General features: G+C 51.4%; 1 protein-coding gene across 2 annotated transcripts in view; it reads right to left on the reverse strand.

Annotated features, from left to right (window-relative positions):
- The window catches only part of HIVEP3 (HIVEP zinc finger 3), a 470,759-nt gene that overhangs the window by 28,609 nt on the left and 416,820 nt on the right, over positions 1 to 25,330 (reverse strand). For both annotated transcript variants that reach the window (XM_075997106.1, XM_012735840.2), the window contains one exon: positions 23,698 to 23,843. In XM_075997106.1, coding sequence (XP_075853221.1) covers positions 23,698 to 23,843 — 146 coding nt within the window. The remainder of the gene's footprint in view (positions 1 to 23,697; positions 23,844 to 25,330) is intronic.

The following is a 25,330-nucleotide window of genomic DNA, read 5'->3' on the forward strand; positions in this document are numbered from 1 at the left end:
CCCTTACTAGATATCGGTGAGGGGGATAATGTCATTCCTCTTTCTCAGATGAGGTGATGGAGGCTCAGAGAGGTAAAGCCACTTGCCTGAGGGCACACAGCCAGTGAGCAGCAGAAGGGCACTGACCACTCCCCTCCTCTCTGGATCAAACACCCTGTGGCTCTCACGGCTGGAGCAGATGCTGCTCGTGGGAGGCATGTTCTCCAGAGCACGGAATGATAGCAGAGAGGGGAGGCGACGCCGCCCTGCTGTGAACCCTCTTCCACACCGTGGCCCTAGGGAAGTGCCACCATCAGCAGCAGCAGCACCGTCATCATTATCTTCATTCACAGCATTCACTGGGCCACTCCCAACCTGGCCCTGGGCCAGGGAGGGACAGGAACAAGGTCCCCCTGGGGGTTGCTATGCAGGTGGCTGAGAGTTAGAAGCAGCAGGAAGTAGGGCCCCCCTGGCTAGTGGCAGCAGGGTGTGAAGGAGAGGACACAGGCTTTGACGCCCAACAGTGCTGCTCGAGTCCCAGCCCTGCCCCTGACTACCTGCATGGCCACGGGCCAGTTCCTTGGCCCCTCTGAGTTCAGTGCTTGGCTCTGTGCCCAGGGCACAGCAGGCCCTCAGCAAACAGTGGCTGCGGACAGCGTGGAGGGTGGGCGGCAGGGCAGGTGACTGCAGCTGGCACAGGCTCAGTCCGGTGGGGCCTCGTGCTGCACCTCGACCAGTGGTCACCAGAGGTTAGGTCACCCGAGGTCCCTCCTGAATATGCCAAGTGGGGGCTGCTAAGCTCCGAATATGCAAAGGAGGGAGAAGGCAGGTGGGGCTGGAGCCGCCAAGGAACGGCTTCCCTCCACCCCTCTCCCTCTGTATCGGATGGAACCAGCTCCCCTCAGGGCACAGAAAAGCAAGGGGTGCTCTTCCCAGCGGGCTCGGCGCTCATGGAGAATGGTTCCAGAGACAGAACAGAAGCAGCTCTCAAGAGGGTCTGGCTACAGTCTCAGGACAAACACACCAGGACAGTTCTAAGTAAGGGGACCGCAGGCATTGGAGGGCCTGCGCTCTCCCCTGAAGCCATGAGGCCTGTAGAGTCAACAAAGTGGCTGAAGACCAGAGAGGCCAAGGGCCTTGCCCAAGGTCACACAGCCACCGGCAGCAGAGCCAGGACTACGACCTAAGACTCCTGCTTCCCTAGCGGGGCTGACGTCACTGGGTGTGACCGCGCTGCAGATGACCACTCACTCCCCATGTGCCGCCCTGCGTCAGGCCCAGTGCCCAGTAAAGAACGGAGCCAACACAGTGTCTCCAGAAAGCCCGCGGGCAGCTCTCCAGCGGCACTGGCCCCGCCTGGGTGAAGCGTCACCTGCAAATGCTATTTACAGCACGTGGAGTGCCTTTCAGAACAACTGTCAGCAAGGAGGCGACCCTGTGGCTAGAATCAAGCCCGGAAGAGACGCAGAGTCATCCTGAATGGCTGAGAGCGAGCAGATCCTGCTGTCACTTACTGCGGCTCCATTCGGTGTTTGCTGAGAGTGGGGGCAGATGCCCACTGCCCGCTAGCTTCCGGGCTTTCCCAACAGCCCGGTGACATAGAGAGCTGTCCCTACTCCACAGATGGGGAACTGAGCTCAGAGAGGCACAGAGACTTGCCCTCAGCCACACAGCCAGCCCGTGGCACCGTACCACACCGAAGGCCATTCTGACCAGGCCCACGGTCCACATGTTTAAGCTTCCATGTCTCAAACCACCTATGGATTTTAATGGTATCTTCCCTGCCTGTGGGCTTAAAAGCTGTTCATAAGGGGAAGCATCCGTTTTTCTGAAGCTGAGGCTGGGGCAGAGGCAGGAGCCCCAGGAGGTGGTCTGGAGCCGACTTGGCCACACGGTGCTTTAGCGGGAAACAGGGAGCCAGCAAAGGCGCTTGCAGAGCCAGGCTGTAGGGCCAGCCATGTGGTGGAGTTGCAGGAATACCTGGCTTTGGGGATTTACAAAACAGCCAAACATGCTTGGAGTGTTTATAATTTATACTACCTTTCATTTAATCATTGCCACTCTCTCCTCACAAAAATGAGATGAGTAATCTGGCCACTCCCGTTTGATGGAAAAGAGATAGAGGTCCTTTCCTCCATGCCCTACTAACACCTTGGACTTGATCACAGGCTCCCAGCCCCTCCCCCACTGCCCTCCCCTCCCCCTCTTCTTTGGCCTTTGCCCTTGCCGGTTCCTCCAGCAGAAACCATTATCCCTCCTCCCCTCCCACGCCTTTGTTAACTGCCCTGGTCTTCAGAGATGCTTCTGCACATTCTCCATTGCTCCTGTTCAAAGGCCTCATGTGCGAAGCCACCCAGGAGGTACCAGAACTAGGGCGCAGGACTCAGGCTAGCTAACAGGGGTGTTGAGCTTTGATACGCACTAAGCACCCTGCAGTCCTCAGAATGACCCATGCCCTGGTCTCTGTTACTCTCCCCACCTCACTGGTGAGAAAGGAGGTTAAGTCACTTGCCCAAGGTCACACCTTCACATTCCTGCCTGTATCCTGTCCCATCAGCTTCCTCTAGGTACTCTAGAGCTCCATGTGTCCTTATGGGCTTCAAACTACTTGGGCTGTGCTTATTTTTCCTCTCTTTTTAAAATTGTGGTAACATACACATTCCCTAAAGTTTACCAGTTGAACCATTTTTAAGTGTGCAGTTCAGTGGCCTCAAGTGCATTCACATGGTTTTGCGGCCATCACCACCACCTATCTCCAGATAATGTTCTGTCTTCCCAAACTGAAATTCTGTACCTATTCAACACTAACTCCCCATCTCCTTCCTCCTCCCCTGGCAACCACCATTATACTTTGTCTCTACGGATTTGCCTACTCAAGGGACCTCGTGAAATCATACAGTGTTTGTCTTTTTGTGACTAGCTTATTTCACTTAGCATAATGTCCTCAAAGTTCATCCACGTTGTAACATGTGTCAGAATTTCCTTCCTTTTTAAGGCCGAGTAGTATTTCATTGCATGACTAGATTATATTTTGTTTATATGTTTATCCATCCATGGACACTTGGATTACTTCCACCTTTTGGCTATTGTGAATAATGCTGCTATGATCACAGACATACAAATGTCTGCTTGAGTTTCTGATTTCAATCCTTTTAGTATATACTTGGAAGTGGAATTGCTGGATCATATGGTAATTCTCTGTTTATGTTTTTTGGAGAATCATCATACTGCTTTCCAATTTATATTCCCACTAGCAGTGCACTAAAGTTCCAATTTTTCCACATTCTTCCCAACACTTGCTTTTTCTTTTTGATAATAGCCATCCTAAAGGATGTGAAGCTATATCTCTGTGGTTTTGATTTGTATTTCCCTAATGATTAGTGATGTTGAGTATATTTCCATGTGCTTATTGGCCATCTGTATAGACTGTCTGGAGAAATATCCGTTCAAATCTTTTGCCCATGTTTAAAATCCTTTTTTTGGATTGGAGTTCTTTATGTTTTCTGGGTGTCAATCCCTTATCAAATATACAATTTGCAAATATTTTCTCTTATCCTCTGGGCTGCATTTTCATTCTGTTAATTGTGTCCTATGATGAAAAAAGTTTTAAATTAAGGTGAAGTCCAAATTTATCTGTTTTTTCTTTTGGTGCCTATGCTTTAGTACTACATTCAAGAAATCACTGCCAAATCCAGTGTCATGAAGTTTCCCTCCTATGTTTTCTTCTAAGAGGTTTATGGTTTTAGGTCTCTGATCTGCTTTGAGTTAATTTCTGTATATGCTGTAAGGTGAGAGTCCAACTTCATCTTTTTGCATGTGGATATTCGGCTTTTCCAATACCATTTGTTGGAAAGACTCTCTTTCCCCACTGAATGGTCTTGACAACCTTGTTGAAAATCATTTGACCATATATGGGAGGGTTTATTTCTGGGCTCTCTCTTCTATTCCATTAGTCTGTATGTCTGTGTTTATGCCAGTACCATACTGTTTTGATTATTGTATCTTTGTAGTAAGTTTTGCAATCAGTCTGAGATGTGTAACTTTGTTCTTTTTTTGCAAGACTGTTGCGGCTGTTCAGAGCTCCTTGCTTTTCCTCTGCTTGTTCACTGTTGCACCCCAACACCTACAACAGCTGGCACCCAATTAGTATTTGATAAATAAAAAGTAAACTACCTGTGGCATCTATGCTATGTGCTAGGTGTTGAGGATGAAGGCCAATCATCCCAATCAGCCCTGATCCCTGCCGTTAAGAAGTGACAGCCTGGCAGGAGGTGACTGGACAAAGTGACAAACAGTAGTATCTGAGGACAGAATGCACAGGGTCAGAGGGGCATGGAAGTGGACCGGCTGACTCTGGGAGGGTTGGGGGGTGGTTATGGGTGTGGAGGAAGACACTGCATGGGCCTTTGAAGACTTTACCAGGTGGAAATGGGTGCCCTGAGCAGAGGGACCAGGTGTACAACAGCACTGCAGGATGGAAAGGCAGGTGCTGGAAACAACCGCCTGGAGGCACCTTGGGGGTGTCAGGGAATGGGGTGGGAGGCTTGTGAGTGGCGGGCAGGGAGCCCAGCCCTGTGGGGCCCTGAGTCTCCCCTCTGTCCTGGGTGCAGAGGGGCAGCCCTGGAGGTCCCAGCCCCAACTGTCTAGTATAGAGGTTGCGCTGGGCACCAGGTCAGATGACTCAGTGGTTTGGGGAAAGGAAGAGAATAAAGAACAAAAATAAGGATCTTGTTTAAATGGTAACCCCAGGGTTTGGCTTTGCCATCGGGGGAAGGTCCAAAGCAAGAGGTTGGCAGGGCCTGGTGAGAGCTAAGCCCTGGCCAGGGCTGGCCACTGTCCACTGGCAGGGCCATCCCCACAGTGACCTCACAGTAACAGGGCAGGCACTGTTCTCCTTCCCAACTTATAGGGGAAGAACTGAGTTACACCGAGGTGGAGGAATCTGCCTGGGAAACAGAAAGCACAGAGTTGGGATGGAGCAAGGCCATGTGGCAACTGAGGCCTGGCTGGGCCCCCATTTCTTCCTAAGTGAAAGGAGAGCGGTGATCTCTCAGGTGCCCCCAGCCCGGGTGGCGGGCAGGACGTTGGAGCATGCCCTGTGCTGGATGGCTGGCCCCGTCTGCAGAGCCTGTGGGACCCGCAGCCACCTCCTCACTCTGGGCCTCCGAGCTCTGGAGACCCAGAGCCTGGCTCCCTTCCCGGCACCTCGAGGAGGCCACGCTGCGCACCTGCTGCCAGCCCTGGCCCAGCCCGGGGAGCCCAGCTTGCTGCTGTCAGCGTGCTGTCCAGGGCTGCGAGGGCCCCTCTGGTGAGGACTTGAACATTATGCCCCATTCTTGGTGGACTCCAGACCAAGCCGAACTATATTTGCAGCAGCCTCCCTCCCACTGCCCACCCCCACCTCAGGCAAGGTCCCCACCTTCAGGGGTCCATCAGGAAGGTGGGGCAGACCAAAGGCATGTCAGCCTCTGGCAGGGGAAGGAAGGAAGGGAGCCTGCACCAGTGTGGGGACACCCACGGGTCACTGCTCTACTCTTTCCTGCAGCAACCAGACCTCACAGAGACCCTGCTGGCATCCGGGCTGGGAATGTCCTCGTGCCTGGTGGGGGCCAAGCTGGCCCAAGTCCACGCACTGCTGCCTCCTTCCAGCCTCAGGGTCCCCTCTCACCTGTGGCTGGCTCCCCAGAGGAAACGCTGTCCCCCTGGTCCACACCCATCCAAGCCACCACCTCCTGCTCTGCCCCATGGCTCCTCCTCCCCAGCACTGACCACATAAGAGGACAGTCCCCAGCTTCCTCTTTGGGGCTGCCCTCTGCATCTGGGGCTGTTCATGGGTGAACAGACCACAGTCGACAGCGTGCCACCACCAGGAAGTTACAAACCTCAGGAAAATCATGGTGCTTAGAGTCTGGCCTCGAGCCGTCCAGCTAAGCAGTCCCAGAAGCTTCCGAGGGGAACCTTAGGGAGATGAGGGTTTGGGGCAGCCCAGCTTCTAGGTCTGCTGACATTCTAAAAGTCTGCAGGGACCTCTCTCCTCCTCTTTGATGGGATGTGGTAAAAGCCTTTTCTTCTGTATCAGCCTGCACCCTTCCTGGGCTGCACTGGGGAATGCACTTTCCCCCCGGCTCCTAAGATCCTGCCCTGGGCTTTGGGTTGAACAGCACCAATGTTGAGGACAAGCCTCCCTTGCCTTCCAGGCCCTGTAAGCTGCCTCTATTCCTCGTGACTTTCCCAGGGAGTGACGGGGTGGGGTGGGGTGTGGGAGGGCAAGGGTGCCCAGCCTGCCTTTGGCTCCAGTCTCTGAAAGCCCTGCTCAGCCCTCTGATTGCCCAGTCTGCCAGCCACACTGTCATAGGCCTTGCTCACAGCCTGGCTCCTCCCTGGCTGCCCTAGTCTCTTCTTGGCTCTTGCATCCATCCCTGTCAGCTGTCGTCACATTCCTGGGAGCCTGAGAGCCACATTCCTGACTGCCCAGCACACCCGTCCCACACTGCCCCTCTCCAAGCCCAGACTGGCTTCTGCTGGCTGCTGGGCCCCAGCACACACCTCCCCAATTCTCCTGCCAGCTGCACCTGCCCTTCTTGGGCCTGCAAGCAACCCCTGGCAATAGATGCCACCCGGCCACAGCACAGACCCAAAATTCTGCTTGGAGTTTAAGCCTTGCTTTCTCCTTCAGTCTGATGCCTTTAACACCCTCTCTTGGGCTCAGCCGACTCCACTTGCCCAGAAATCTGCCTGGCCAGCTCCCACCAGCCTCTGTCCTTTTTAAACTCTTCCTTCCATTCCTGGCTTCCCCAGTCCCCTTTCTTCTGATTCTGTGTTGCCTCTCTTTTTAAGTTTTTATTTTGAAACAATCAAAAACATACAGAAAAGTCAAAAGTAGAGTATAAATAAGTTCTTTTATCCTCAACTGTTTGAGAGCAAGTTGCCAACCTGATGCCCACTGCCCTTGAATTTGTCAATGTGTATTTCCTGCAGCCAAGGCCACCCCAGCAAGGACACCTTCTTCCTTTGCTCAGGCCCCACCTCCCTGTAGCGGTGCCCTCCTCCACCTGCTGGGGCTGTGACTCCTGCAACTAGGCCACCATGTGTTATCTCTAAGCCAACGGAATCCTCTGGGGTTGACCATTCCTTTGCCAGGGAACGGAAGGCGCTTTAGGTTTCTGGTCTGACACCAGCACAACACCATCTCCCAGCCATCAAGGCAGCCACATCAGGATGGCACGTGTCCTTGTGCACACTTTTCCCTTCCTTCCTTCCTCCTGTTGGCATGTACTGAGTCCACAGTTTCCTTATTGGCAAAATGAAGGATTTGGATCAAGTGATTTCTAGGGATCATTTTATAATAACAGCAGACTTTTACTTAGCACTTACTATGTGCCAAGCACTACATCTTGGCTAATTCTCACACAAACCCTTTGTGATACAATTACGGTACTGTTATCATCTTCATCTTACAGGCGAAGAAACTGAGGCATAAAGTAGTTGCACAACTTACATTTAGAAAGCCACTATGAGAGATCCAGGAATCCCACGTAGGAGGTCTGGTCAGAGTTTATACTCTACTACAAAGTGCTTGTAAAGGAGGAGATAGAGGAATTTACTCTTTTGAAGAGGCAATCACAGAAGTAAATATTGGCAGTTCATGGAGTAAGAACTTACTACATGGCAGCCAACTACTGCATGCCGGGTACCTACCACGTGTCAATAATATTACAACAAACATCATCTCCCTTAATCTTCAACAACTTTGAGAAGCAGGCACTATTATTATTCTCATTTTCCAGATGAGAATACCAAGCCTGAGCGAGGTTAAATAGCTTTCTAGTCAGTGGCAAAGCCAAGATTTGAGCCCAGGTGTGGCTAATGCCTAAACTGTGCTCTTGTCACCTACTGCTAAACTGAGACACCTGCCACACTCTGGGGACAGGTGACAAAGGATGCCAGTAACTGGCTGTGACTGGCAATGGGGCTAGGGGTGGAGGACCAGGCCCAGGGTGAGTGTCTCATGCATCCAGTTCTGTCTTATGTTCCCAACAGCCCCGAACGGCACCTCCACCTCAGAGTGGAGAAAGGCATGAACGGGCACCAAGCAGGGTGGCAGGCGAGGCTGGAACTTCATGTACCTGTGGGATGGGGCAGATGGCCAGGCTGGAAAGCTTCTGGAATGGACTCATAGAGGGCATCAGTGCCTCCTAGGGCTGGGCCTTTGCCCTCTGGACAGCAAGGAGCTGCTGAAGCTGAGGGCAGGTCCCCACTCATCGTTCACCACCGCTGGGCACCCTCCCCACTGTAAGACTCCAGCATGGGCAGGGAGTAACTTTCTTCTCATTAGTCCAGACCTGTGGTGCTGGGGACCCTCTGGACACTTGGTGTCTCCTTTGTACTCCTCATCCCCTCCCCTGTGTGTGTTCGGCCAACCCCATGCTCAACTCTGGGCTCCAGAAGGAAATATTTCCCGGCAGGTGCCTCACCTCAAGCCAGAGCACCCTGCCTGCAGAGAGCTCGGATTAGGTCCTCTGACCTTCAGAAAAGGCCACTTCTCCTTAGGGAGGGACGAGGGCTTGACATAGCCTGCATGGCTTTCTCACCCAGGTCTTTTCCTGAAGACTCTCTGAGCAACATCCCAGTATTTAGTGCTGATCAGAAATAGCTTGTTGGCTGGGCATGCATGGTCCCAGAGGGAAGTAAAAGTCACAGGAAATCAAGAAGGCGGGAGGTGGCAAGGAGGAGGAGAGGAAGGACAAAAACTTACCTAACAGGTACAATAAACAGCATTCGGGTGGCACACACACTGATAGCCCTGACTCAAGCATTACAAAAGCTATCCATGTAACTAAAACATTTGTACCCCCTTAATATTTTGAAATAATAATACTCATATAAAAGAAATAGCCCATCAGCTGACAAGAGCTGGAAAGACCCTACACATCACATCATGACATCCAGAGATGGCTCCTCTAACTACATGGCAATCATTCCTGCTATGGATGAGAAACTGAGGCTCACAGAGCACTTCCCAAGGTCACAGAGCTAGTGAGGACAGAGGCAGGACTGAAAGCCCAGGCCCTGCACTTCAGAAACCCAGCACTTTCCTGCATCTTCCAAACAAGGACGACACGGCCCCATTCCTGCAGGACACCTCATTTCAAATGATGCCCAAAGATGGAAAAGGCAACAGTTTCATGTGGTTTGCAGTTAAGAAAATTGAGGTTGACCCGCACTCCACCCTGCTCTCAGACACTCCATCTGCCCACCAATCTGCATGCCATTTTGCTTTTTGTTTTCATTCTTACTGTCCAAGGCTCAAGGAAGTTACGGATTTGGAGTAGAATTTTTTCTCCTCTCTGACGCGCTGTCATATGGCCATCAAGACCATCAAGGCCATCAAGGCACACACTGACTTATAGCGTTCAGCAGCTCTCTGCTGCCTGGGCAAAAAGACCACCTTAGCCTGGAGAAAATCAGGATCGTGTTGGTAGAGGGAATGAAAGAAGGAAGAAAGGATGAGGAAAGGAAGGAAAGAACAATGAAGGAAGAAGGAAATGCCACCTTTCTTGTGTACTTCCTGTGAGTCAGACCTGGGATACCCAGGCCCTTGCCTTACTATTCAGCTTTCATGATGATCCTGTAAGCAGGCACCATTATCCCTAATGAGATGAAGAAACTGAGGTTCAGGGAGCAAAGGACTGGCAGTAATTACTGGGGGTGGGGTTAGAATCTGACTCTGTCTCAGTCCAAAGCCCAAAGACTTTCTAGAACACTGGCACTTTCCCATGTGTGCCTCCAAGTCCCAGAAGTTCAGGGAGGTGCCACTAGGCGCCTGCAGTCTGTGGGAGGGGGTGAGAGGGTGACTTCCTTGAAGAATTCTTTGGAAAAATGAGTTCCATGGCTAACCAATATTTGAAAACCGGCTGGGCGCAGTGGCTCACGCCTGTAATCCTAGCACTCTAGGAGACCGAGGCAGATGGATCACTCAAGGTCAGAAGTTTGAAACCAGCCTGAGCAAGAGCGAGACCCCGTCTCTACTAAAAATAGAAAGAAATTAATTGGCCTACTAAAAATATATATAGAGAAAAAATTAGCCAGGCATGGTGGCACATGCCAGTAGTCTCAGCTACTCAGGAGGCTGAGGCAGGAGGATCGACTGAGCCCAAGAGTTTGAGGTTGCTGTGAGCCAGGCTGATGTCACGACACTCTAACCCAGGAAACAGAGTGAGACTCTGCCTCAAAAAAAAAAAAAAAAAAAAAATTGAAAACCACCTACTAGTAGTTTTTTTTATTAAAGATGGTGGGGAAACTTTCTTCTCTTTCTCTTTCTCTCTTTTCTTGTTTATTTTCTCTTTCTTTCTTGTTTTTTCTTTTTTATGGTATATTAAACCTGCAAGGAAGAAGATAGTAGGACAGAGACTGACAGTAAAATTTTGGAAACTGGAAAGAGATGAATGGGTGGAAAAAGACTTCACAGACCCAAGAAAATAGAATCCTAAGTCTGCAGTAGGGAAAGCTGAGAACCAACCTAACTCATGTCACAGGATCCCTCAGAGACTCTGCAGGTGGGAACCAAAATAGGGATGTTTGGCGGAAAGTCTTGTCAGAAGTTGCCAGACTTTCCTCCCTTCCTCAACTTCAGCAGCTCAGGAGACTCCCCTGCCCCCACCCTGAGAAGCCTGGAGGTTCTCTGCAAGGGTGGAACTGCGCACCTGTGGGAGCAGACGTCAGACACATGGAGGGTGCGACAGGGGTCCCATAAAGAAAGGACTGGGAGGAAGTGCATGCGTGCAGACTGGATGCTGAAACCCCCTCCCCTGCTCCTCGACTCTTTCATCTCTGTAGCTTCCTGAATATGAGAAGTGAACCCTTCACCCTCTAGGAGGGAGACTGGCGTCTTCACGGGGATTCTGCCCAAGAAGAAAGACCTAAAGACCCTGCCATCAACTTGCTCAGGTGGGCAGCTATGGAGATGCTCACCATCAACAAGGAGCCTCTCATTGCTTCCAATCATCTTTGAGCACCTCCCCCCCCTCGCAAAAAAAAAAAAAAAAAAACCATGGGAAGAGACTAAAGGCTATCAGATACCTGAGAAACAAGACCAAACGCACACATGAATGAAAGGGAACTCAAGAGAAACAGAAACCATGCAGAAAAGAAAATTGAAAATAAAACAAAAATGAAAACACAACTAACATTAATAATAACAACTTTAATTGTCTCAGAGAGATGAGAGATAAGATAAGATGAGAGCAGATTACTATTAAAGAGAACATTCAAGAAAAAAAGAGTTATTGGAAACCAAAACTATGACAGTAGAAATGAAAAACTCAATAGAATGGTTGGAGACAAAATGGAGGGAAGTTCTTAGAGAGAATAGCAAAGACACAAAGCAATAGAAAATCTGACAGGAAGGTATGAAAATGCAAGGAATAAGACAGAAGATCCAACCCCTGAATAATGAGAGTTATAGACATAGAGAAGAAAAAAAAAAGGAAAGGAAATCATCAAAGAATTTAAGAAAATTTCTTAAAGCAGAAGTCTCAGATTCACCAGATTGAAAGAGCCACTGAGTAAAAAAACTGACCCACATCAAGACCCATTTCTATGACCCTAAGACAGTCACAGAGAAGGAAATAAGAATCACCATGGATTTGGAATTCTTAATAGCAACCCAGAAAGCTAGAAAGCAATGTGTTCAAAACTCTGAAGGAAAATGATTTCCAACCAAGATCAATCAACTGCAAAACAGAATAAAGATATCCCCCAAATTTTTAGGCATGTAAAGGGTCTAAATACTGCTCACGTACCATCTCTGAAGAATACCAGGCTGAAGGATGGCCTCTGTGACAAGGGGGATGTAGACCAAGGAAAAGGCAGACACATGACTCCAGAAAGAGGATCTCTAGAATGGGGTGAAGAACAGCACCTGCCCCCTCGAGGGAGGCACCCGGGAAGCCTGGATCCCCCAGACAATGCAGGCAAGATGGGACCTGCAGAGCGCCCCCTGTCTGCGTGTCTTGAATGTCCTAAGAGATGATTTGGGTGAGGCGAGAATTTGGGGTTGAATTAGTAACAAATATATATATGAAACTAAGCAAAGTTACACACACACATACACACATACACACACGCACACACTCTTATTGTCCACAGTGAAAATACAGGAAAGAGAAAGTAACCACAGTTGGTTCTATGATTAGCTGTGAATTATACATGACACAGCTCTAATGAGAGGACGGGAAGATGGGGCTGGCGGAGGGGAACTGGAAGGCAGAAAGGCTCCTGAGTCAATAGCTAATGCCGGAAGCTGAAGAGCCCAGTCGTGGCAGCCCATGCACGTCATTTAGAGACGTGGAAGGAAACCAGAATCCTCAGCTAAAAGAGATGACAGTTATTGTTTCTGATAGTGGGGGGTGGGGTGGGAAAGAAAATGTGGGGCAAGGAGGAAAAGTATTGCTATTTTCTGTAACAAAATTCATGAAAATACTTGATTCTTTAAACTCTATGCATGTGTGACTTCAATAAAAATAAAAACTGAGAGAGCGAGCGAGAGAGCGAGCGAGTGCACATGCCACTGTTCTCCAAGGGGCTGCTTCTCCCACAGGAGACGCAGGAGGAAGCCAGCTTTCCCCTGGGAGCGTGGCCTGACTCCCCAGGACAGGCACTGAGGCCGGGAGGGGGACCCAGGCGACACTCCCAGGTCCAGGGGATGCTACCTCCTGCAGCAGCGGCAGCTCTTACCGTGCTGCCCTGGGCCCCCTACCCAGGAACCAAAGGCACTGCCTGTGTGGAAAAATAGATTCCCCTTTAAATTTTAATAGGATGCAATGAGGTCTTCCTGGCCAGGGCTCAGGGCTCTGGAGGGCTCTGGCCCCACAAACGCAGACACTCAGTCTGCTATGTCTTTTTCTTTCTATTTTGCTTTCATGTTTTCTTTCTTCTTCTTCTTCTTTTTTTTTTTTTAAACCATCCATGACTTGGGTTTCACAGTGACACGGTCAGCTCTCTGATGCCTGGAGTGTCCCCTGAGAAGTCCTTTGTGTGCCTGGAGGAGAGCCGGGAGGCCAGCACAGTCAACCTAGTTAGACCAGCATCTGACAGTTTTATTTTGGGGATAATCTATGCAAAGGAATAACGCTTCCGAGAATCTAAGTGGCTTCCTGGGAACAGAAATTTTTCTTCTTTTGTTTTCAAAATAGTCATTCACAAATTGGTTGTGGGGGAAGACCTGGAGTGCAAGGTGGCCTGGAATGTTGAAGAGTGAAAAGGTGCCTGGACCGGGGCTGAGAAAACCCTGCCCGCTTCCCAGCCCCAAACCAGCATCTTCCCTGCCCCCTTCTCTTCAGTGCCTCGGGCCACTCCCATGCCTTCTCTGGGACTTGCTACCACACTCTGTTCCCTCTCCCCTGGCATTGTCACCTGCCCCTTGCTGTGAGTCACTCCCTCCGCGTTCTGCCTCCCCCATTTCCATGGCTTCCCTCCAGAGCACCTTAGGACAGGGGTGTACACACGCCGCCTCCATGCCTCATTTCAGCCCATGTCTTCGCAATTCCATCACAGTGGAAACAGCTTCCATCAAAGTCAGCGTGACCCCCACAGGGCCCTATCAGACAGGCACGTGCCTGTCCTCCCCCTGCTGGGTGTGCCCTCTTTGCATACTCCCTGCTCTTGCCTCCTGGGACGTCACACTCTGCTGGGTGTCCTCCTGCTTCGCTGGCTTTTCCTTCTCAGCCTCTTTTGCAGCTGTGTCTCCACCTATCCCCAGGGCTCAGTCCTGCATGCCCTTTTCTTTTCTCTCTTTTCCATCTCCCCAGGTGACCCTGTCTTGCCCTGAAGCCCTAAATCACATCTACCTATTGACAGGTCCCCAAAGTGTATTTCTACCTCAGGCCTCTGTTCTGACTGCCAGGTTCATCTGTCTGGTGGCCAAATGCCTCCCTGACCATCTCCACTTGGACTGGCACTTCAAAATGAACATGTCAACCACGTTTGGACCTCCCTTTCCCCAAACCTGCTTCTTACTCCCCTTCTCTGTCCCTCCTCATCCCATAAATGGCACCACCAGCCATCCAGCAGTTACTGGGGCCAGAAACATGGTGGTCATCCTCAAGTCCAGCCCTCTCTCTCACCCCATGTTCAGCAGAGTCCTGTATCTCCTCTGTCCATTCTCACTGCCCTGTCCCTGGTCCCAGCCACTAGAGGTCTCACCTGGACTCTTGGTATCCTTCCCTCCCCCCACTGCCCTGATCCTAGTCCCTAGGAAAGATGGAGCAGTAGGATTTGAGGGCAGAAAGAAAGGACAAAACCCAGCGTGGGCTCATGTGATGGAGGCTGGACAGATCCCTCCAGCCCACTTGGCCACACTCAGAGCTACTCATCTACATCGCCAAGGAGAAACCTGAGAATTAAAGAGTGATCCAGGCACCTAGACTCAGGAAGAAGGCAGGGCCCCAACAGCCAGGACCCACCCCAGGAGAAGAGCAGTCCCCATCCAGAGCTGGGAGCCCAGGACCAATCCACTCTGGCTCTAGGAAGAGCACAAAGGGCTCTGCTCAGTGCAGACCCTTGTCAGGGAGCTGGTAGCCCACGAGCCAGCCTTCTTTGGCATCCCGTGTTTCATTTTTACCTTTAACACTTGCAGGGCAGGGTGGTCAGCAAGCAATCCCCATCAAAATACCAAAGGCATCTTCACAGAAATAGGAAGAAGTAATCCTAAAGTTTATATGGAACTACAAAAGACCCAGAATAGCCAAAGCCATCCTGACCCAAAAGAACAAAACTGGAGGCATCATGTCACCTGACTTCAAATTATACTGTGGAACTGTAGCAACCAAAACAGCATGGTATTGACATAAAAACAGACACATAGACCAATGGAACAGAACAGAGAACCTAGAAATAAATCTACACCTCTATAGTGAACTCATCTTCAACAAAGGTGCCAAGAACATACATCAGGGAAAGGACAGTCTCTTCGATAAATGATGCTGGGAAAACTGGATGTCCACATGCAGAAGAATGAAGCTAGACCTTTAGTTCTCACCATGTACTAGTTCTAAGATCTGAAACTATGAAACTACTATAAGAAAACTTTGGAGAAATTCTTTAAGATATTGGTCTGGGCGAGGACTTCTTGAGTAATACCCCAAAGCATAGGTGACTAAATCAAAATTCAACAAATGGGATCACAGCAAGCTAAAAAGTTTCTGCACAGCAAAGGAAATAATCAACAAAGGGAAGAGACAACCCACAGGATGGGAGAAAATATTTGAAAACTACCCATCTGGCAAGGGATTAATAACTAAAATATAAGGAGCTTCAAAAATTCAATAGGGGAAAAAATCAAATAATCCAATTAAAATGGGCAAAAAGTCTAAATAGACATTTCTCAAAAGAAGACATACAAATGGCCAACAGGTATATGAAAAAAATGCTCAACATTATTAGTCGCCATAGAAATGCAAATCAAAACTACAATGTAATAAAATAGCACCTCACTCAGTTAAAATGGATTTTATTAAAAAGATAGGTATTATAATAATGAATGCTGGTGACGATGTGGAGAAAAGGGAACCCTCATACACTGTTGGTGGGAATATAAATTAGTACAATCATTATGGAGAACAGTATGGAAAAAACTGAAAATAGAACTACCATGCAACCCAGCAATCCTACCTCTGGGTATACTTCCAAAAGAAAGGAAATCAGTATATTGAAAAGATATCTGCACTCCTCTGTTTATTGCAGCACTATTCATAATAGCCAAAATTTGGAATCAACCTAAGTGCCTATTAACAGATGAATGGATAAAGAAATTGTGGTACATATATTATAGAGTCATAATATATGGAATATTATAGAGTCATAAAAAGGAATGTTATAGAGTCATAAAAAAGAATAAAATCTTGCCATTTGCAACAACATGGATGGAACTGGAGAAATTAAGTCAAATAAGTCAAGGAAAGAAAGACAAATCTCGCATGTTCTCACTCATGTGGGAGCTAAATATAAAAACAATTGATCTCACAGAGACAGAGAGTAGAATGATGGTTACCAGAGGCTGGGAGGGGTAGCAGGGAGCAGGGGATAAAGTGAGGATGGTTAATGGGTGCAAAAACATAGTTAGATAGTTAGATGGAATGAACAATATTTGATAGCACAGTGAAGTGACTATAATCAACAATAAGTTAGGCTATATGTTAAAATAACCATAAAAGTAGAACTGGAATATTCTTAACTTAGAATATTCCTTATTCTAATAAGGAAATGATAAATGCCTGAGGTGACAGATAATCAAATTATCCTGATTTGATTAATAGACATTATATGCCTGCATCAAAACATCACATGCATACTATAAACATATACAACAATTATATACCCATAATAATTAAAAAGAAAAATTTTTCAAAACAGAATGGTGAGCAAGCAAGAGCCCTCGGTGCCCACCCCAATGCCCATCCCACATTGGAGGCCACCTGGCGTCACCTTCCCCAGCCTGAGCCTGATTTCAGGCTGATGGATGGGTCCTGCCTGGCCCAGCTTGGCCCTGTCTGTGTCCTTGCCTCTTCCTGCTGCCCAGAGCGTCATTCTGGCTCTCAGAGTCCAAGAGCTGCTGAGCTCAGGGACCTGTCCCCTACTCTGAGGTCTCAGTCAAACCCGACCACGTTGGAGGAAGAGTCCTTCATTGAGCAAACACTCTCTGGCACTGCCTATGTGCCTGGCACTGCTCTCAGCACTGGGGACACAGTGATGAATGAAATGCAGTCCCTGCCCTCTCACAGAGCTACCGGTATAGTGGAAGAAACAGAAAGACACTAGGAAATATACGGAGAAAAATAAAGCAGGGAAGGGAAGGGGATAAGGAGTGCCAGAGGAGGGTGTGAGTTCATAATGAGTGGCTGGGAAGGCTTCACTGAGGGTGACTGTGGGAGGGACCATGGGATGCTCTGGAAAAAGTGCTCCAGGCACTTGCTGTGTGCCTGGCACTTGCTGTGTGCTCCAGGACGAGCACACAGCAAGTGCAAAGGCCCTGAGGCAGAAGCCTGTCTTACAAAGAGCAAGGAGACCACTGGCTGTAGCCTGGGGAGCAGGGGGAGAGCTGCAGGCATGTTTAGGGAGGAGCTGGGGCCAGCACATGCAGGCCCTGCGAGGGCTTCGGAGGGCACAGAGCAGGAGTGACAGAGTGTGAGGATGTTAACAGGATTGCTGGTTCTTGGGCTGAGAACACACTGTAGTGGGAAAAGTGGGAGCAGGAAATTGTAGGGACACTCTGGTCATCCAGATGACAGTTGCCAGTGCCTTGACCCAGAGGTGGGGAAAAGATGGGCAGATTCCAGATATGGTTCAGGTCCACGTTGACAGGATTGGATGACGGATGTGAGATAGTGACTCTGGGCCAACATCTAGAAAATGAAGTTGCCTATGCCCAGTGTTTGTCTTGCATAACTGAATGAGTGATTTTGCATCTCTCCTTCAAAAATTGCCTTTCCCTCACTTTGACCACTTAAAAGACTTCCAAAGAGGCTGGGTATAATGGCTCACGCCTGTAATCCCAGCACTCTGTGAGGCTGAGGTGGGAGGATCACTTGAGGCCAGGAGTTCAAGACCAGCCTGAGTAGGAGTGAGACTCCATCTCTACTAATAATAGCGAAAGTTAGCCAGGTGTGGTGGCACGTGCCTATAGTCCCAGCTACTCAGGAGACTGACTGAGGCAGGAGGATTGCTTGAGCCCAGGAGTTTGAGGTTACAGGGAGCTATGATGACACCACTACACTCCAGCCCAGGTGATGAGAAGATTCTGTCTTAAAAAACAAAAACAAAAGCAAAACAAAAAAAGTCTTCTAAAGAGACACACAGCATGCAGCAAGTGTGGGAGGTGGACATAGTTTTTCTGCCTGTTAGACATTTCCTAACCTCCACACTCCTGCCCCTTCCGTCACATGTGGCTTTTGTTCCAGTTTGGCTTTCTAGAGTGGTTTACTGAAGAGTTTACTTTTTATACCCATCACAAAGTCTCTAACTCATTACTATGTATTTAATTCATAGTTTAATCAATTCGCTTCCCAACAAATACACTGAAGTAACAAACACCCTCAAAGACGTGATTTTAAATCTGAAGTTTGCCGCAAGATGGGACTAGGCAGAGCAGACATTTAGGCTGAAAAATCTGTTACACTTCTGGGTTTCAAAGTCTAAGAGGAAATGGATTTGCCAAAAATTGTTTGAAAAGAAAATTATTCTTAAATTTTTAAAATTAAAGCTCTTCTCTCCAAGCTACGATTCCATGAAACACACACATGTGCACACACACTTTTAAAAACACGGCTACGCCATCGAACGACACGTGCTGGGTACACTGCATGAACTCTTGAGGCTTGAATAAAAATAAATTCAGCTAATGAAAATACACGAGATAGAAAAGTATAATTGTTAAAAATATCATACTTTCAAATGCAGCAATACTGAATTAAGTAAACTTTTAAAGTAAGTTCTTTAAGGAATGGCAGAGTCCCGAGTCGCAATTCTTCAGCATTCCACATGCGCTGCACTAAGGACATGCGTCACACATAGCTGGACACGTGACGTGACCCAGAGCTCAGGGCTGATGTCCACACAGAGGGGAGTCCGGGTCACCACCCTGTAGGTGGAGCGCAGGTCACCTCGGGGTGAGTGTAGAGGAGGAGAGGGGAGCCCAGAGCTGAGCCCCGTGGGGCCGCAAGCTCCAGAGATCGGGAGGTGACAGGAATCTCCAAAGGCCACGAGAAAGGGCAGCGGGCCCGGGAGGAGGAAGGTCAAGGAAGACTGTCCTGGAAACCAAGTGGTGCGAGTTGAGTGGGGGACCAGCCGTGTCAAATGCTGACAGCAGGTCAGGAAAGAAGGCAAGTGAGCAGTGACCACTGGCTCCTACAAGGCGGAGGCCACCGCTGACCTGGACAGGAGCAGCTTCTGAGGCGTGAGGAGTCCAAACTGGACTGGCTCTGAGGCAGGACGGGAGGAAAGACGGGGGGGGGGGGGGTGGGCAGCACAGTCGGCTCCTTATGAGTTTTCTTTAAGGTAATAGAAGAATCTGGCAATATGGCCCTCAGTCAAGGGAGCGTTGCTAAGGTGGAAATGTTAAGCGTGGGTGTGCCACTCTGCGTGGCCCAGGAGGACGGCACTGGGGTGGTGAGGGGGTGGGACCCAGTGCCCTACCACAGGAGGAGCGGCAGCTGAGCCATGCACCCGATGGGGTCCGGCACGGACTCCTTCTGCCAAAGGCATGCTGGCCTGGGCAGCCCTGGGCAACTGCATGCCCGAGAGTCACCCTGCCCCCTCACTGGCCCAGCCGACGACTGGGTGTCTGCCTGACCAGCCTGCACTCCCGCTCCCAGCTGAGGTGGGGCTGCCCCTTCAAACCCGAGCCAACCCCTCCCCTGCCCATGGCCACCTTTCTGAGTACCCCCGCCCCAGCTGGGCCTGCTGGCCTACCCGGATTATACTGTCTGATCTCTTCATTCCCCTCTGACCTAAGCACTCACAACCCACCGCCCCCACTGGGCTCGCACGACCACTTTCAGCAGCCGGTAGCTCCTGTCAATCCCAATCTCTTCCTCATCCATGCCAGCCCACTGCAAGGAGTTCCCAGCTTTCCTTACAACAAGTGAACTTGAGCTAGGACAATACAGTCATTACCCCCAAGGAACAATATAACTTTGTATGTGTGAAAACAACACTGCTTAACAAAAGAGCCCTTCTGAGCCATCAAGGAGGATGCAAGGGTGCAGAGGCGACCCTGTCCCAGGAAATCCGTGCCATACACAGGGGTCAGGGCCTAGTGTGTGCAAAGCATCGCATAAGGACCCGAGTCAAGAAGGGACTCAGAAGAGACAGGCATGGATTTTAGCACTGGTGTTACGACAGAAGTAACACAGAGAACTCCAGTGTGGGGGGTCTGGGAGGGGAGGCAGAGGAGGGGGGCTGAGTACTGGCCTCTGAAGGCTGGGTAGGACTTGGCAATGGGCAGGGCCCAGCCGGCAGCAGCAGGCGAGGTCCAACAGGAGCAGGCCAGGCTGTGGGACCAGAACTACCAGGCTGAGTTTAAATGGGATCCTGCAGGTAAGGCGGCCGCAGAAGGCTCTGGAGTGGAGGCATGCCACAGGCAGACCACATTTAAAGATGCCCAGTGGCACCGATATCAAAGGCCAGGAGAGAGGGCAGCCAGTGCAGTGGCCGAGGGAGCAAAGAGAGACTATGTCGGGTTACTGACTACTTCGTGTGGACACCAGAATTTGGGGACTATTTGGGAGGTGGTCAGAAGGTGTCCAAGACAACGCTAAGATTTTGAGTCGAAGGGCTCAGTAGGTCTTCTGAGATCCAGACGTGGATGGAGATGCTGGTGGAAGTGGAGGGCTGGGCTGGCACATGCTGAGTTTGAGGTGCTATAGGTCTCGCAGGCACAGATGCCCAGGAGCATCAAAACAGTCTGCAGCTCAGGAGTGAGGGCCTGGCTGGAGACCCACGTGTAGCCACTGCACAGTGGTGAGGTTTAAGGCCAGGGAAACAGATGACATCAGCAAAGGAGAATGCTCAAGGCAAGAAGAATTGAGTCCCAGTGATAGGGTCCCTGAGTTGGCCTCACACCAAGACTGCTGATCAGCCTTCCCTCCCTCTCCGCTGGTCTGAGTCCCACCCGCCCTTCCAGGCCTGGCCCTGCCCCTCCAGCAAGCCCTCTCTGGCTACTCCAGTCTCCAGGCATCCCTCCTAGCTGTGACATTCTCAGCCCTGGCTGTTCCCACCTCAGCACTGGGCCTTGTGTTGGCCTTGGCTCAGTCCTCAAGCACCTTGAGGGAGGATGACAGCTAACCCCTTTGGGTCACGGCATCTTCTGGCACAGAGCACCCAAATGGCACTGATTAAATAGAGCCTCCCTGATGGCTTGGTGAACTGATCAGTTACAGGACTGGGTGTCCAGAAAGAGAGTAAGGAGGGGTTAACTAGTGACAAAAATACTAAGATGTTGGACTCACACAGCATCTATGCTTTTGCCTTGGGCTTATTGAAGCACCATCATGAACTAGATCTATCTATGTGTATCAACATGGATATATCTCGAAAGCATTGTTGAGCAAACACAGCAGATGCACGTGAAGCCCACTGGAGCAGTCACTAGCACTCCCAATCAAATATTTCCTGCTCTCCCAAGCACAAGGTGGGACTGCACTTCCCTACCTGTGGAGTTAGGTGAGTCCATGTGACTTGCTCTGGCCAATAAACGTGAGCAGAAGCTTTTGGGGTAGAAGCCTTAGGAGCCAGTGCACAATTCTCTTCTTTTTCCTTCTCTCTTGGCCTCCAGGGGCCCGGATCCCTCATGGATCCCAGGAAGAGACCTCCATTGCAGACCCTTCTCAAACCATGTACTGGAGTGAAACTGAAATGTTCATTGTGTTAAACAAGAAAGACAAAAATAACGGGAAGAGCTGAGTCTAAGGCAAACCCTGGTGTACCCACAGATGGCTCTATTCCTGAGCAGCATGAGCATCTAGCCTGTGTGTCAGGCAGGAGCGGGGGGGTGTGAGGGGACACCCTTGGCAAATTGGGGGGACAAATGACTGTATGGTTCATTGAGTGGCCAGTCGGCATCCCTGGCCTTATCCCCCAAATGCCGAGGGGCCCCCGGTTATATGACAACCCTAAAGCCCTCCTCCTCCATTTCCAAACACCCCTGGGGGTGACACCAGCCCGGAGAGAGCCGTAAACCCACAGGGATCTCAGGGAGTGAGGGTGGGGGCAGGCACAGTGGGGCCCGGATGGGACAGCCAGGCTGGGGAGAAAAGGATCTGACCGGCAACACTACACAAACCGCCTATGTGCTCCAATTGGATGTGACAAGTTGAAAGACAGGATATTTTCCACAGCCGAAGGAACAAAATGAGATTATCATGGAGGGACATAAAAAGTATGAACGTACCAGTGATAAAACGCACCAGTGTCCATTTGTTGAGCACCTACGAACTACAGCTGTTACACGGGGTCTCACAGCGTCCTCTGAACCCCCCAGGATATGCCATTATCCCCCTTTCACAGACAAGGAAACAGAGTTGGAGAGCTGGGGCTGGTCGAGGGGGAACAGAGGTAAGCGGGACAGCTGTCGGGGGCAGGGATGGCAGGATCTCTTTAGAGGGAGATTCTGAAACAGACCAGGTGGGGCTAAGCGGCGGCCTGGGAGGGACAGTGGGGAGCAGGGAGACGCAGGTGTCATCCATCCCCTCTCAGCCACAGCAGACCTGTAGGCAGAGACGCCCGGCAGGGAGCCGGAGGCGGAAGCTCCTGCCAGCTGCCCTTCTGAGCCCCCATCCCGCTTCCCCAGGGAACAGGGCAGCAGGGGGCGGGCTCAGGGAACCGGCCCCAGGACTGGCAGTGCCGCCTCCCAGGGCAGAGGCGAACCTCTCCCTGCACACGGAAGGCTGCCAAGGGGCAAGCTCCTCGGCCGTCAGCTGGCACTCGCAGCCCTCGGAGTCCCCCAGCAGGCTTGCACGGGAGAGGGCAAGGGGCCAGCTGCAGTGCCCAGGCGCATGGATCCTGGGATCAAGCCTCTGTGTGGCCTCACGGGACCCAATGGCAAGAAAACAGGGAGACACACGAGGGCGCTCTAACCAAACAGCAGGAGAGGAAACCGCCCTTCCCCATGGAAAGAGGTTAGCCTTGAAAGACCTTGGTCTGCTGTTTCTCTACGGAGCCCCTGTTGGTCTTCGGGGCAGCATGTTTCAGGGCTGTTTGCCACCCTGACGCCCTCCCCGTCACTGTGACAACCCAGCTCCCACATTCCCAAACACCCCCTTTCCTGAGAGCCCTTGCTGGTCCGTGCCACCAGCGGGTGCCGACTGGTGGCCCCGGGAGCGTGGCCATCTCTGCGCGCCCACACCCCCACGCAGACCCTGCGAGTCAGGCGCTGGTGCGTGCTGGAGAACCAGAGGCCTTCTTGACAGCCCACGGTGGCTGAGGTGCACGGGGACTGTCCTCTTCGGGAGGCAAGTTTTCCTCCAGGTTGCTGTCCCTCAGTACCATGGCCACCCTGATCACACCAGGGACACAGACACAGGACCCTGAGACAGACGCCACGGGACCTGCTCACACACCCCAATCGCAGGGAGCAACACACGGCCACACAGGACACAGCTGGCACAAAACTTCCACAAAGCACGTCTGAAACGAGGCACCTTCGTGAGCCCAGAGGGTCCCCAAAGGTGTGAGTTCTGAGACGTTTAGACCATCAGGTTCCCAAAGACAAGCATCACAGGTAAATAACTAGGGGACAATACTCAGACTATTCACCCAGTGAGCCCTGGGTCCCAGCCGGTCGGAATGGGGACCAGGGTAAACAGTGGGTGCAAGCAATGTGCGATCAGCCCTGCAAACAGCCTCGTCGGCAGGTCCCAAGTGCTCCGTGGGAAACCAGGACGCCAAGAGGGCCGCTGGACGTGGCTTTTCGGGAGCACAGGCCGCCTCTCCGCATCCTCGACAGATCCCCAGCGTCGCCCATCCCCACCTAGGAGGCCCCTAGCGTTCTTAAACAGACGGCCTGCCAGTCGCACTGCGGTGGCGCCTGCTGAGAGCACCGCCGGGGCCCAGGCGCCTGTGGGCACAGCCCGGCCACGCCAGACGCCCACGGCCCCGTGGAACACAGGCGGGCGCCGGCTCTCGCACTACGGGAAACAGACTGCGGAAAGCGAACGTGCTCCTTACCCTCCTTCGAAGATTTTGATCCTCGCCGGCTCCCCTCTCTGGGAGGCAGGCGCGTCCTCCTCCGGCTCCCCTCTCCTCTCTTCTTCCTTCTCCACTCTGGCTAGGTCTTTCTGGCCTTCCGGGGAAACCAGCGAAGGGAGGTGAACCTGGCCCACCGCAGGGATGACAAAAGCATCGCGGGTTAAATTTTCATCCTCAGTCAGGCACGCGGTGACGACAATGGCGCCTTCCGTGGCACCGCCCCCCCCCCCCCCCCCCAGTCTTCAGCTCCCCTGTGAAGGGGCAGCGAGCCCCGCTTCGCAGAGTTAAGGAAACTGGTTCCCAGGGAGAAGTCCCTTAGCCAAGGCCACATGGTTAGCTGGTGTCAAAGCACTTTCGAGTTAACTGCCCACAGACCTGTGTTTGCTATCTGTCTTTCGCATGAGTCTGGGGGCTCCTGGGGAGAGGGCTTCATCTTGGTCTCCTCAGTTGCCCCTGCACCCAAAGCAGGGCCCGTCTCAGAAAAGATGGGTAAAGAATGTGGAATAAACAAACGAAGACTCTGTTCCACCTTTGGAGATGAACTGGTCTAATTCTTGTTTACAGGTCAGAAAGCCAAGGTCACCCAGCACCGGGAGCAGAGCACAGGTCTCCTGTCTCTAGGACCCTGGCGCCCCTGAGCTCGTACCAGAGGCCGGGGGCAGGCTGAGGGCCCTGAGCAGCAGGACCCGGGAGACAGGCACAGGGAGGCAGAGTGGGCTCTGGGCTGTGGGTCTAAGGTTACCCCGGCTCTCCACAGAGCTACCGGCCTTCATGGCGAGCTGGCGTGATGGGGAGGCTGGCATTGATCTTGTGCTTCCTGACAGCTCCCATTATCCCAAGAACATGTCCTCTAAACCTGTGATCCCCAACACCCTGATAGGGACCGGGATGCAGAGCTCTGCTGCTGCCCCCACCCCTGGTCCATGGAAAAATTGTGTTCCGTGAAACTTGGGAACCGGGAAGCCACACAGCAGGAGGTGAGTGGCGGGCAAGCGACAGTATTTATAGCCGCTCCCCATTGCTCACATCACCGCCTTCCGTGAAACAACTGTCTTCCATGAAACCGGTCCCTGGTGTCAGAAGGTTGGAGACTGCTGCTCTAAACCCTCCAGTGGTGGCAGGGGGCGGGTACACCCTCGTGTAGGGAACAGTGATGCTGGGCTGGGGTTTGGAGCCAGCAGTGGCAGGAGTGAGAGTCTTGTCCACTGTCACTGAGGTCATAGAAGCCCCGACTGGCTGTTGTTTCCAGCCAGTGGGGGAAGCAACCATGCTTCCTGTTGCTGGGACAATCTAAGAACTTCAGTCCCCATGCCAGCCGCCACCCCTGCCCCTGCAAGGACAGGGTGGGGCTAGGTGGAAGGGCACCTGCTTGGGAATCAGAGAACTTGAGCTCTAGCACCAGACAGGCCACTGCAAGCTGAGTCACCCCTCTGGGCCTCAGAGTCTGAAGGGGTTTAGAGCACCTTGAAGGTCCATTCCAGGACCAATTTCTATGAGTCAGTGACCCCCAACTAATCTCTTCAGAGTTGGAAGTGGGGAGTAGAAGCCAAGCAAGAATTTGGACTGTTGCTCTGGGGGAGGAAGCTGATTCTCTGCAATGTCTGTGGGTTTC

Source organism: Microcebus murinus, chromosome 2 (assembly GCF_040939455.1).
Source record: "Microcebus murinus isolate Inina chromosome 2, M.murinus_Inina_mat1.0, whole genome shotgun sequence".
Lineage (NCBI taxonomy): Eukaryota > Metazoa > Chordata > Mammalia > Primates > Cheirogaleidae > Microcebus > Microcebus murinus.